The sequence below is a fragment of the Trichosurus vulpecula genome, chromosome 4 (genome assembly GCF_011100635.1).
Source record: "Trichosurus vulpecula isolate mTriVul1 chromosome 4, mTriVul1.pri, whole genome shotgun sequence".
NCBI lineage: Eukaryota > Metazoa > Chordata > Mammalia > Diprotodontia > Phalangeridae > Trichosurus > Trichosurus vulpecula.
In genome coordinates, this window is record NC_050576.1 from 193,193,799 (window position 1) to 193,208,204 (window position 14,406).

The 14,406-nt window shown below is 35.2% G+C and overlaps 1 protein-coding gene across 1 annotated transcript in view; it reads right to left on the minus strand.

Moving 5' to 3' along the window:
• NSF (N-ethylmaleimide sensitive factor, vesicle fusing ATPase) overlaps positions 1-14,406 on the minus strand; it is a 191,256-nt gene that overhangs the window by 125,133 nt on the left and 51,717 nt on the right. The window contains 1 exon segment of the mRNA XM_036755634.1: positions 11,791-11,946. Coding sequence (XP_036611529.1) covers positions 11,791-11,946 — 156 coding nt within the window.

Here is a 14,406-nt window from a genome sequence, read left to right on the forward strand (position 1 = left end):
GGTATGAAATATAACTAAGTAATGTGCAAACTGTGAAATAATTTTATTAATTATGTTACCTCTTTGGTGCCCCTACCCACAAAATCTCATTCCCTATTGTGTCTCTGGAGTTGGTTGTTTTTCCAAGTCAGTATATCACACACCAGAAAATGACAAGATTTATGGAAGTAGTAGGGCATTTATCAGCTCCTCTCTGATGGAATGTGATAAAAGTAAAAATAAATCAGCTCAAAGTATGAGCTCAGAAATAGGGAAAATATTCCTAAGAGTCCCCTTGGTTACCTTATCAACAAACATTGTTCAAAATGGATTACAATCCATTTGATTGTATAAGAAAGAATAATCTAAGCGTTGGCAGTTTTAAGGGCAACAAAAGTTTAAGACAGGAAAAAAACTTAGATATTTCAATAAAATATTTAAAACAAACTTAAAAGAATGAAGATTGTCAACTTTAAGAACTATAAATATCATAATCCATCTAATAATTCCAATTTAAGTAGACATGAATATATAATATATTTCTCTGAAGTACCTTTCAGCCATATTAATACTGGAGCAAATAACAGGAAAAAATGTGTGTGTGTGTGTGTGTGTGTGTGTGTGTGTGTGTGTGCAGACAGGGACAGAAAGACAGAGAAATCTGTATAATTATTACCAAGCTTAGCTCCTTCCCATCTTTGTAAATGTGGGGGATTATGGGTCTGGAATACTGAGTAGGCTGTTCAACTCAGTTGATGTACTGGTTACTAGTTTTGCTAAACTGCTTTTTTCCTTCTTTCTTATTTCTTGCTATAATAGATGACACTGCTGGGGGTGGGCAGGACAAAAGGATACACTGAGATATGAAAACAAAAGATATCAACATAAATTTAATTAATTTATTTTTTGAGACTAAATCTCCCTATCTTACCCAAGCTGTAAGTGCGATAACCACTCAGGGGCTTGATTTGACCACTGACTGTGTCTGACCTGGGCTGGTTCCCCCAACTTTAGGAAGTGTAGGGGCCCCTGCTCCCAGGAGGCACACCATATTGGGGCTGGACTTAGTGCAAAACCTTGGGTGGCTCGTTATTCCTATCGCAGTGCTCAGAACTCCAGTTTGAGTGATCTACAGGCCGCAGCCTCCCCAACAGCAGGAATTGCAGGCTTCTAGCAATATGCCCAGCTAAATAAAAATTTTAAAACAAAAGCAACAGCAACAACAAAACCGATAAAGAAAAAGACTGGGGCAATGAATTACTTTGATGAAAAAATAAACTGATTAAGCTTTTTTTTTCCAAGAATAAAATATAATTTAACATATACGATCTCAAATACAAAACCAAATGATACAAGTATTTCTAGAATGAGGCAAAAGATAATTTGTTTCTTCTCATTTGAGAAAGCATAGAATATGGAGGGTATGGACTAAATGGTCACTAACGTCCCTTCCAACTCTAAATTTATGATTTTGTGATTTCCACAGTTCAGTTCAATTTTGAGCCAGTCCTAGAAGTAACAGTCTAGAATGGAACCAATCCAAGAAAATCTAATCTTGGTCTACTGCTGAACTTCATGCTTATTCTAACTTGTAAAAAATCCAACTAGAGTTCTACCTTCTTAAGGAATACTCCACTTACTCTTCCATCTTATACTGACAGAATGATTGGTGAAGGAAAGCTCTACATGTCTACACATCTTCAAATCTAAACTCCACAGCTAGACATCCAACATCCTTCAAAAAAGCCTGGTCTCAACTTACTTTCCTTCTTTTTTTCCCACTACTTCTTAATACAGAGCCCTTTGAATCTAGCTAACCTATTCTACTAAGACTAAAATGTTTATACCCTTTGATCCAGAGATCCCACTAACTTTAATATCCCAAGGATTCTAAGGATAAAAAGAAAGAGCCCATATAGATAAAAATGTTTATAGAAGCACTTTTTGTATTTACAAAGAACTAGAAACAGAGTAGATGCTCATGAATTAGGGAACGGCTAAACAAATTGTGGTACGTAAATGTAATGTATTACTATTGTGCTATTAGAAGCAATGAATGTGGTAGATATAGAAGCAAAGGAAGACCCATATGAATTAATGAAAAGTGAAATAAGTAGAACCAAAAAAAAATGCACAATGACAAAATGTAAATAGAAACAAATACTGTGGCAGATTAATATACTGTCAGTGGAGTTGTGTACTGATACGACCATTCTAGAAAGCAATTTGGAATTATGCAGATAAAGTGATTAAAAATGTCCATTCTCTTTGATCCACTGTTAGGCATATACATGTAGGAGGTCACTGACAAAGGCAGAGTCCATATATGTCAACACATTTATAGCGGCACTTTTCACAGAAGCAAAAAAGTGGAAACAAAGCAAATGGCCATCAATTGGGGAATGACTAAACAAATTGTGGTGTATAAATATAACAGCATATTACAATGTCGTTAAGAAATGATGAATGTGATAAATACAGAGAAGCCTGCAAAGGCTTACATGGAGTAATGCCAAGTAAGCAGAGCTGGAAAACACCACACACAATGACAACAACGTAAACTGAAAGAACAACCATCACAAAACAACCAAGACTGAATTGGAAAATTATAAAGATCAAACTTCACTCCAAAAAGATACGAGAAAACATCTTCTCCTGCTCTTTGTAGAGGTCAGGATCCATGGGTGTGAAACACTGCACAGAATGTGATATTTTTTCAATGTGCTGATCAGTTTTGCTAAAAAAAAAAATTGTTTTTCTCTTCCTTTTTATTTAAAAAAAGTTCTTTGTTATAAGTAATGGCTCTATAGAAGGGATAAGGGAGGGGATACCAGGGGAACTATAGGCAACGTAAAAACAATGAATATCAATAAACTTTATTTTGAAAAAGAAACTGAATTTTGTTAAATAAAAATGACCAAATTTGGCTCCAAAGAAGAGAGGAGATGACAACTTCCTTCCTTCTTTACAGAAATAGAGTACTATGGGTGTGTAATGCTGCATATAAAGTCAGAATTTTATGATTTGTTGGTTGGTTTTTCTGAACTGTTTTTTTCATTCTTTTTTATTCTTTGTTGTAGGGGTTGGGGTGGGGCGAGAGGGAAGGTCAGGGAATGGAGGGAGGGGCTACATTGGGAAATGTAAGTGATATTAAAACAAAAAGCTACTAAGAAATTTTTTTAAAAAACCTGATTAATCCCTGAATATACTCTACTTATTTCCTATCCCATCTAAAACATTTCTCTTTCTTCTCCAATTATCCAAATCATATCCATCCTTCAAGACCTATCTTAAGTACCTCTTGTATGAAGGCTTTCCTGACTTTTCCTCTCTCAAATCTCTACAAAACCCATTGCCAATACCTCCCACTCGGCACTTAATAACATAGTTATATAGTGTGGAGTGCTTTTCTCCTAAGAGCCCCATTCAGTAGGTGCTACAAGGATCATGACCCTTGCTTCACAGGTAGGGGATTATGAGAAAGACAGTTGTCTTTATCAGGTTCACACAGCTACTACAAATTTGTGTCAGGATTGGAATCCATTCTCCTGCCTCCAAATCTAGTTCTCTGCCAGCTATGAGCAGCCTGGTGATAGCTAATTTTGTGTTTTATTGTCTATCTGTTTATTTACCTTTCTAACACATGTGTCTTATTTCCCTCAATTAGGGCAGCTCCCTCAGGGCAGCAGCTGCTTGCTATCCTTCTTTGTAGCTCTCACATGGTCTGTTGTGCTCTGGGTAGCAGCCACTCACATAGAGCAAAACTGTGAAACCAATAGACTAGTTAGGAGTTACAGCTTCAAAGCTGACCAAACTTCAAAACTTCCAGCCTCTACCTGTAAGAGTAGGAATGAGTACCCTTGTACCGTAACTGACTGAGCCAGGCTCTACTGGCAGAGAAAAGTTCAATAATTTTCAAAAGTAAACAGCTTATTTCTCATTGAGGGGCAAGAAAAGTACACTGTTTTGTTATGGGGTCAGAAAAACACTCCAGAAGATTACCTAAAAACAAAGACACTTAGAAACCCCAGTCACACCAACTCCAACCACTCTGAATCTCACTTTGGAATTAGGAAAAACAGCAACACAAACTGACCGCTTTCCACATCACTACTGGGCTATGTTCCCAGGGAACTCAAAGCCAGAACTCATGATCCGGTACTTATGATATTTAACAGCTGAAGAATGACAGCAAAAAAGGCTAATGGGATACGAATGTACTATAAAATAACAAGGAAGGTGACAAATATAGGGAAGCATGGAATGACTTATATGAACTTAGATAAAGTTAAGCAAGCAGAACCAGGAAAGTAATAGACCCAATAACCATAAACTGTGTAAACAGAAAAGCAACACAATCAAAACGTGTTAGTGAAATGACCAAACTTAAGGCTCCTAGAAGAGATAGGAGGACAAACGTATAGAACACTACAGACAATGTCATAATTTTCCAATATGTTGGTTAGTTTTGTTGAACTTTTTTTCCTCTTTTTATTATAAAGGGTGACTCTCTGAGAGGAAAAGAGGGTGGACTATGAAAGGAAGTATAGGTGATATAAATATAAAACAATAAAAATTTATTTTCAAAAAATCAGAAATATGGGAAGATTTATGTGAACTGATGTAAAGTGGAAAAAAAGCAAAGCCAAGAGGAAAAATACAATGAAAAAAATGTAAATGAAAAGGTTACTAAAATGAGGTTGAACAGTACATAACTGAAAAACCAATAAAGATACCAGAGAACAAACAAATAAATGAAACAAGCGTTCTCCTTCAGTATAAAATGTGTTTTGCATAATTGTTCTTTTTTGGTCACAAGGAAAGTTTTAATCTGGAGGAAGGGTTTGTAAAATAACTCCTATAAAGAAAAAAAGCATCAAAAAAACTTTTTAAAAAGACATCTTCAAATAAAGTTATGCTAAAAAAAAGACCTTGAGGTTCATAATTTAGCATATGGAATTGTGATTGTATTAAACTGATAAAGCACATTAATTTTTTAATATTAAGACTATCAAAAAATGGTCATGAAAAAGTCTAGCAAAACGCCAATGTTTTCAGGGTTCTTTTTACCCCAAAATGAGGAACACCTATTATGTTGAAAGTATTCTTATCACTGCAGAGAAATCTAAAAAAAATTTTTATCTCCTCAAGGAAGCTAAAGGCGAAACCTGTTTGCTCAGCATGTAATTAAAGACTGCATAACACTCTTACTCTTATATCACTTAAATACTTTCCCAAGTGTGGGAAGAAAACATGAGAAAACTCTGACACTTTAGTTTTAAGAAATGAGATTTAATCACTTAAGCAAAAGACTCAAGTTTACCAAAGAACAGAAACTTTGCTTCAATTTACCTTCTCCCATAAACTCACAGCTGCTTAAAGATCATATTAAGGATCAACAGGGTCACAGATTTAGAGCTGGAAGGGACTTCAAAAGTCCCACCCCCTAAATTTACAGATGAAGAAACTGAGGTACAGACAAGTTAAGTGACTTGCCCAATATCATACAACAACTGAGTGTATGAAGCAAGATTTGAATTCAAACTTTTCTGACTCCCAAGTCCAGTGCTTTTATCCCTTTTGCAAGAGAAAACTGCATGTGGAAAGTCTGAATGTAAACAATTCTGACCATTCTGTACTGAGTTAAGAAGGACTAGCCCTTTAGGCTACCACAGCAGCTGCAGTAAGGAGACAGGGAGAAGGATCATTAAATGCCAAGACAGTATTCATCAATTTAATTTTTTTTAAATGATAAAGGGATAAGCAATTGCCTTCTACTAGCAACAAGCTCATTATTAAAGGCATCAGCGGAGTGTCTATCCTACTGTTTCATTTATATTTTGATTATGTTAGCCCATGGTAGAGGTACAGCTACTGTAAGCATTTGATCTTTGGTTTTGCAATGCCTTGTTGGCGGCTCTATTGAAGGCTCTTCCCCCCAAACTGAAAAATTTCTGTTTTGGACAGCACTGCAACCAGAAGTGGCACGTTCCCTAAAATGTGCTTATAACAAGAAATATCAGTTGTATACTGATCAAATTTGGCAATATAAGACCAGCAATACATTTTCTCTACTGAAAGAAATTTTTTCAAGTCTCTAAGTCAGTGGGGAATGACTGAAGATACATTTCATTTTATAGGTAGCTCCTCAGAAACAACTAAGCTATATATTGAGGGCATATGCCTGTTTCCAAATCTCTCTAAGAGTTTATGGAAACCACACACAGTCAGTCTTGGGCCATTTTCTTTTTGTAGTTTTTAAAAATGATCTTTATAAGCTTCCTAACCTAGGGTTAGGACTGGCAAATTTATTACATTCCTCATATTAAAAAGGTACCATCTACAAACACTTAATGGAAAAGCAGAAGGAAAAAGGTAGTAGCTCCAACTAGTGAGCAACTGCTTTCCTTTCTTTTCCTAATAAATTACAGAAAGACTCAAGCAGATGTCATGTTGGCATTCAAAACTGAAAATACAGCTGAAAAGCAAGTTATGACTAATGCAAAGTAAAAGATGAATGTCAGAAAGCTTCATTTTTTCAAATTTCAGATAAGCTCTTTAGCCTTAGGGTTCCTCTCACAGGACCCTGGAGTTTGGCTAGAAGTCTAAACCCCCATTTAAAACTGCAATCTCTCCACAAGAGTGGGGGGTGTGTAAATACAATTTAAGGGTGTCAGTGTTTACTTTAATCTTGGCAAGACTTGCACAAAAAAAAAATTGTGTCGGCAAAACCTTATTGCCCTTCCCCCCTTTGGATTTTATTTGCACCATTCTTAATAAATGAATGACGTCTGCATATTGTGAAAAGCTCCTTATCTCCTAAAGACATAATACCTTTGCAGCAGCACCACACAGAGCAACTGCTTCACAACTGGCAACTCCAATGGAGCAATTGATGCTTTTTCACTCCTAATATAAGGAATGCTGTTTCCCTAATGCAAATAAAATCTAAAGTGGGGAAGGCCTTAGTGATACTATTTTAAAACCTGCACTGGCAGAGAACTAAAGGTCAGAAGACACCTGGGGCATCGCTCTCAAGAAGCTCAGAGGTGGAAAATTCAGAAAATGTAACCCCTGTTCTCCCTCCCTGGATGGGCAGCAGTAGAGTCAAAGAAAGATACATGAGAGAGAAACGTAAGATATTCTAAGACCCTAGGAGGCTGCCTGCACTTCCTAAATTCCATGACCTCCACTGTAAAAGCACTTCTCCTTACATCTGTGAGCCTATCTATAAGAGCAAAACTGGGAGATACTTTATAGATTAACTTTACAAAAAAAATTCTATTTCTCTTTAAATAGGAATATTTTTTCCTTTAATATATACAGTTTTAAAATTACTGCTCAATTTGAAATATGGTAGGTAGTGTCAGACTTTATCATTGGATTGGTTGGCTTTTTCTTCTGTGAGGTGGGGTGAGGGGAAGGGAAGATTAAGAGGTAACGACTGTGTTTTAAAAACGAAAGGCAAAAATTAAACTTAAAAAAAAATAACAACAACCAGAGCCAAGAACATAATACATAATGACTACAACAACATAAAATAAAACCAAGATGTAGAGGTAACAAAACTGGTCAAATCCAATGAATGGCCAAAATACCACAGTATCAAAGTTAGACATTCCTATCTGTTATCAACAGATTTTTTCAAGAAAGGTACTTTGTCAAGTAGCTTGCTATAAAGTTTCTGCCATGCCCAAATAAAATCTATTAAAAAATTAAAAATAAATTAAAAGTGCCACTGATGTCTAAAAATGCAGTTTATTAGAAGTATCAAGTTTTTCTCCAATACGATACCTGTAATACAATAGTGATGTGCCATGCAATTTAAAGTTCTGGATCCATTCTGCAATGTTGGGAACATTAAGTATACTATGTCTAAAAAGTGATTATAAGAAATTACATTCGAGGGCAGCAATCACCTGGTATGTATACCTAGCAGTCTAAGGATGTATCCCTCAAGTATACCCTTGGGTCTCATTTGACAAAGTTACTTTTTCCCAGTATGGGGCTTATCCCAGTGTGGTATATTCAGAGTTCAACTCAGGTCTAATCACTGGATGATTTAATATATTTCCCATCATTGGTCTTTGGGGGACCCCGGACCCCTGGGAGCTGAGCAGTTAATTGAGGGAGAAAAGGGACAAGAAGGTAGCTCTCAAGTTAGTACTAAAAAAAGACCTGAAGCTCGCTCCTCTATCAACTCTTTCTCTTCATACACTGCATAGGCTTCAGGCCTTGTTTGTGATCATCTTTCAAAGCAGTTCTGGCTGTGCGTTTTAAATTGCATAATGATGAGTGTTAGGGATATAGTACATTTGCCCTAGAACCAACACCCCACCAGAGATGGTCTTGCATGTTCTCAACTACTGAAAAGGACACATCCATTTAACATGTGACTAAAAAATTGAGTGCAGAAAATGGATATATGAAAACAGCTCAGTAGAAGAAAAAATATCAGGCAGGAAGCTAATTGAAGCAAATCCTAATTTTAGCTCTATAATTTTATGACTAAATAAAGTCATTTTAGTCCTCCTGCTGCTCATCAGCATCATTTTGATTCTCAAACATTTCTACATTAAAAAGAAACAAGGCCAATAGCACCATCAAGACATTACAAAGAATATCCCAAAACTGTAAAATAATATGCAAAAGTAAAGATTATGTAGAAGTAAAACAGTATAATCATGAAAACAATGAGGGGACTAATCCAAAGAGACTGCTGGGATGGGAAACTGAATTGTAAGCAGAATCTACTCAGAAAACTCACTTGGGATAATTTCTGCCCACTAATTAACTAAACCTCAATTCCCCTGCAAAGAAAAAAAAGAAATGGGCCAAAGAAAAATTCAAAATACATCCCTGAAAAGGCCTATATATAACATTAACTTTTGCTTTTCAATCACTGTCTTTCATCTGAAAAGATCTGACTAGTTTCTGTTTTGGTCTATGAACTATTCTGATCTGTCCAATTAACTTTTCAAGAATAAGGAAAACTCAGCTGTTATTTTAGCCACCTGACCAGAAAAGCAATGGACGTATATGTCTTGCACGAAGCACGTCTGCATAAAGTACAACAATTTATGCTTTCTGACATCTATTACAGAAGGTAATCACTCTGAATGCCAGAAAACAGTCTTATCAACTAGGTTCCCCAAAATGCATGACTCAAAGAAAAAAAAAGCCAGCAATGGACCATAGAGAGGATAACTACTCCTAGGCTCTTAAACAGCAGGAAAACAGTATCTAGGATTTTCACAATATACATTTTTTAATAGAAGATTAGTTTAAGATCCAGTTCATAGGCCAATTTGGTAGTATGCATTGGATAACTTTTAGAACCGCAAAGACAACACATTCTTCTTGATGGCTAAGACTCACACCAATACCAAAGCCATTAGTATAACTCAAAATTTAAAAGAAGATCTTTTTGCCTAACTAGGCCCGGGTAAAAACACTGAAAAAAAATACCCACAGAAAGCCATAAGTTCAAGACAGCAATACTGGAGATTTCATTTAAATTCATAGCCTTCCAGTAAAAGTCTGTAACAAATAAAAGAGCACACTGTTGAATATGGAGACTTGAGAAGGCAAAGGTTAAATGAAACAAAATTCTAACCTTTTAAAAAAGATAATTCAAAGCTGTTTTACTATCAAATACTTTATTATTGCTGCTGAAAAGTAGTAATTTGAATGATATAGTGTCACCTCCATTACCTTTCTTTTTCCATTACCTAGTGGCTGCCCCAATGAGCAGTAAAATAACCAAAAGAATCAGAACAGAATTCCAGGGCTTAAATAAATGAACGATGATAATGATGATAGCTAACATTTATTTAGCTTTTAAGATTTGCAAAGCATTTTGTATGTATTATTTTGGTTAATCCTCACAAAAGCCCAGTGAGACAGGTGCTATTATTATCCACAATTCACAGAAGAAGAAAAGGCGGCTGATAGAGGTTAAGTGATTTGTCCAGAGTCACACAGTTATCATGTTTGAGGCAGAATTCAAACTCAAGTCTTCCTGACTCCAAGTTCAGTATTCTATCTACCAACCACCTAGAGGCTTAGGTGCACATAGTAGGAAAAAGTCTCTAAATAATTAAATATTCCATATCAACTAAACTATGATAAATGCATCATATCCAAATTACAGATCTTATTAAATCCAAAGTCAATAATTCTTTATGAGTACTGAAAGAATTGAAGCAATTGCCCAAAAGAAACCAAATCTTGATTCCCCTCTCTACCTGACTCTGCCACTCTATTTTATCTACCATCCCTGACCTAACCATTGGGCTCTAGCTGTCCTACAATTCCAACATCAAGATCCAACTCTAAAAACCAGCTGAAATAGTCTCATAAGAATAACTAAGGTGCCCTTCATGTATGACCATAGATCTAAAGCTGGAAGGGTTTTCAGAGGCCATTCAGTCCAACACTCTCATTTTATAGAAGAGGAAAGTTGGGGTCACTCCTTCTATCTCTGCTATTATGTGTGTAAACAATATTTAAACAACGTCCCCCTAAATCAATAAAGTACCTTAATTATGAGTTATTTTTGTCTCAAAAACATAATTAAGAAACTAGACAATGGTTTTTTTTTTTTTTGGGTACTTCCCCACAAGCAAAGTTCTCTTTTTATAGCTCTTGCATCTCTCACAGAGGAAAAAAAAGTATGTGGGGGAAAAAACAGTGCATAAAGTTTAGGTGATGAGGGTCGCTGTCATTTTCCTTTAATTCATTCCAAACTTGACCTTTACCCAATGAACAGAGGGTGTGTGTGTGTGTGTGTGTGTGTGTGTGTGTGTGTGTGTGTGTGTGTGTGTGTGTGTGTAATATATCAGAGAGTGAATCCAGCACAAGCCAGGGAAGCTAATAACACAAAGACTTAAATGACCTAAATGCTTTGGGGCTCAAAAACAGTTGTTGGGTCTGCTGTGATGAAGAAACTTTAATCTCCTACAAAGTTTAAAAAAAGTTTAAAAAAAGAAAAAAAATAGAGAAAAGGAGGAAAACAAAAATAGAAAGAATATTAATATGCCATCTGTTTTATTCATATTATATTTTAAATAGTCAGTAGGAGTTACAAACTCTTCTAATATTGTCACTCACTGACGTGAAACCAGATGATGCTTGGGTATAAAAACTGCCACAACAGGATTAACACAAATGAAGATATTTCACATATTAAAAGTAAACGTCAAAAGAGGTGGATTTAAGAGGCAAATCATTAATAGAGAATTTCTTTATATATCACACAATGTAGTGACTCCAAAATGTACTCTTCCATTGGTCCTACTGGATTAAATCTATCTAATTCAGACGTATGTTAAGTATTCACTTAACAGATATGAGGAGGTAGTAGTTGGGTTAGGAAACAGTAGTTAGAATGAAAGCAACTATCTTTAGATCTAGTAAAGACTAAATTTAAAACAGAATTACAATTCAGTAGAATTACAAATTAGTCCAGAATCAGACCATTAAAAATCAGAAGAAATTTCTAAATATGTACTAAACATAAGCATTCCAGTAAAATCAGGAAAACTACTAAAATTATTCTTATTAATCATTTTCTACATTATATAAAAATGTTATTTTTTTTAAAAGTTATATTACATTTAGGATTTTCCAGGAATCTGAAATATTTCTGGTACAATGATGAAACATAGGGGAGAAAAAAGTGAAAATGAAGACATTTATTCCTTGGGTTCTTAGAAATAACTCCAAAACATTACTCAAAAGAATAATCATCATATTTGTTTTTAAAGGTAAACTATATGCTTTCACTAAGTTTTCCTTCTATACACTCACCCATCTGCTCAACAATTTCTGGAGGAAATACTCGGGAGGCAAAAGCTCGACGAAATATATCTGAAAACTCCCTGTCCAGGCCTCCTATTCCCATCTTTTCAAAGTTCCAGTCAGGATTGATGATAGATTGTCGATTTTCCTTGGTTTTAGCTTTACCTGTACAAATAAAATATAATCAGATAACAGTCAGAAGAAGAGATTCAAAGAAAATCTGATACTATTAACAAACATAAATAGGCAGACAACACAACCTCAATACATAAATTGAATAAATTAATTAAATCTCAATAAACAAGAAGCTGTTCAGATACAAAGGTGACATTGCTGGCCCATCTAGAAGATGGTCAGTGTCATTAGGATATTCGGTTGTTTTCCCCAGCAGTGGGAAATGGATTCTGCTAAACGACCTCTTAAGTTCTTCCCTTGTTGCCTTTGTGGCTAAAAGAACACTTGCAAAATGGCCAGCTGTGTTGTGGGGCTAACTTACAACCATGGAACAAAGCAATGAAAAATTTACATTTCAGAGATTGAAAAATTAACCTTGGACTCCTTAAACCCTAACTACATTAAGGAGCCTCTGAAGGCTTCCAAAAGTAGCATAATAAAGGGAAAACACATTTACCTAAATTCAAATCATTTGGTATGCAAAGAATATATATGTGGAATGTGTTCTTTAGTTTGTTACATTTACACATGGGAAATTATTCTAATCAACTCATTTCAATACAACACTGTAATATAGGTTTGTGCAAAGTGCTATGTTAAGTGCTTGGGATTTAAAAAAAAAAACCCAAAACCCGAAAACAGTCCCCATCTTCAAGGATACTACCAGGGGATAAAAGATATACAGAGTGTATATAAATAAGTATGAAGCATGTACAAACAAATAAAAGTAATTTCAAGAAGGAGAAGGCACTAACAACTAGAGTGAACAGGAAAGGTCTTAGGAAGGGGGTAACACCAGAGTTGTACTTTGGAGATATCTAGGAGATCTATGAGATAGAGATCAGGAAGAAGTACATTTCATGTATAAGAGACTACTTTTTGCAAAATGACTGAGGGAGGAGGTAGAAGCACATATATGGGGAACAGGTTGTAGGCTAGCTTGACTAGAATAAAGAAGTACATAAAGGAGAGGAATATGAAATAGGGCTGGAAAATTGGATGGAAACCACCTTTCAGAAGAAGGTTTTAAATGTTAGGCTCAGAAGTCTGCATATTTTCTTAGAGTCTAGGAGGAATCATCGAAGATTTTTGAGTATAGGTGTAACATGGTCATATCTCGGTTTTAGGAATATCAATTGGGCAGTTGGAGTGGAGAGAGATTGGAGTAAGCAGGAGACCAATTAGGAGGGTATTTCAAAAGTCTAGATGAGAGATGATTAAGGTCTGAGTTAGGGTAGAAGCTATGGGTTTCTATAGGTGGCAATCCATCTAAAAATTTACAGATTATAAATCTAATTTCATTTCAAAATATTTTGCACAAAGAAGACAAAATTTAATCAACCTAGGTTAGAGTCTGACCTAAAATAAGACACTACATTGCCATATTTAAAAAAAATACAAGATAAATAAAATGGAATTGTCACAAGATAAAAAGACACCTGAGGATAAAATTGGAATACAACATTATTGTTCTTATAAAACCAGGGAAGGAACGCATCAAATGAAAAAAAAATTTAAATTAGATAATTTTTCTGATTACAATGTCAATGAGCAAAATTTCCTTTATGATGCACCTTGATTATTTTCTTACACTTGGCTGGCCCCTTGTGGCCAAATGTATAATGCACAATAAATTTAAAAAAAAAAACAATTTTTTCAATTTAAAAGACCCAAAATTGCATAGATCATTGAGAAAACTAAAAATTGTATTTCATAAAAGTCACATAACACTATAGAGGAAGACTTGCTTAAATAGCTTATGAACTAAATAAAAACACCACTTCAGAAATTCCCTGGCAGGGAAATACTGCTTAACCTTCCTTAGATGTAATGAGAAACTATGAAAATCTCTCACTTCCAACAAGATTATACATGGACAAGAACACTTAAAATAAGAATGCCAGGTGGCCAATGGCAGCCTTCACTCTAATGGTTTTCTAGACCATTATCCTGTACATGTAGCCCTGTACATATTCCCCTCAGGAAGCTCTAAATATTGGAGCAAAATATTGCTTCATACATCACCTTAAAAGATGACCGTAGTTAGGGATGTTCCCCCTAAACGTTTTCATCACTATTAAGTCTAGTCATTGGCCAATTTTAATAAGGGCAACATACCGTACACCAAGAATCAAATGGCACTTGCATTTTTGATTTGCTGGTATGGGCTTATAGAAATAATATCTATTGATATTTTAAAACATAGGGCTAGTGAAGGTTACATAAATACACAGCAATGATGAGTTCTACGACAGGTTATATAACAAGCAAGCTATTCTTTCAACATCAGCCCATGACACATCTCTCTAAAACCAAACATAAGGTAGCACTGATGCAATTTTCATTAATCTGCTTCAGTTATTCAACATTTTTAAAATCTCTTTGCTTCATCCATAATGAGTCATATGCTTTATTTATAGGGAAAAACAAAAAACAATTACACTTTTTGCA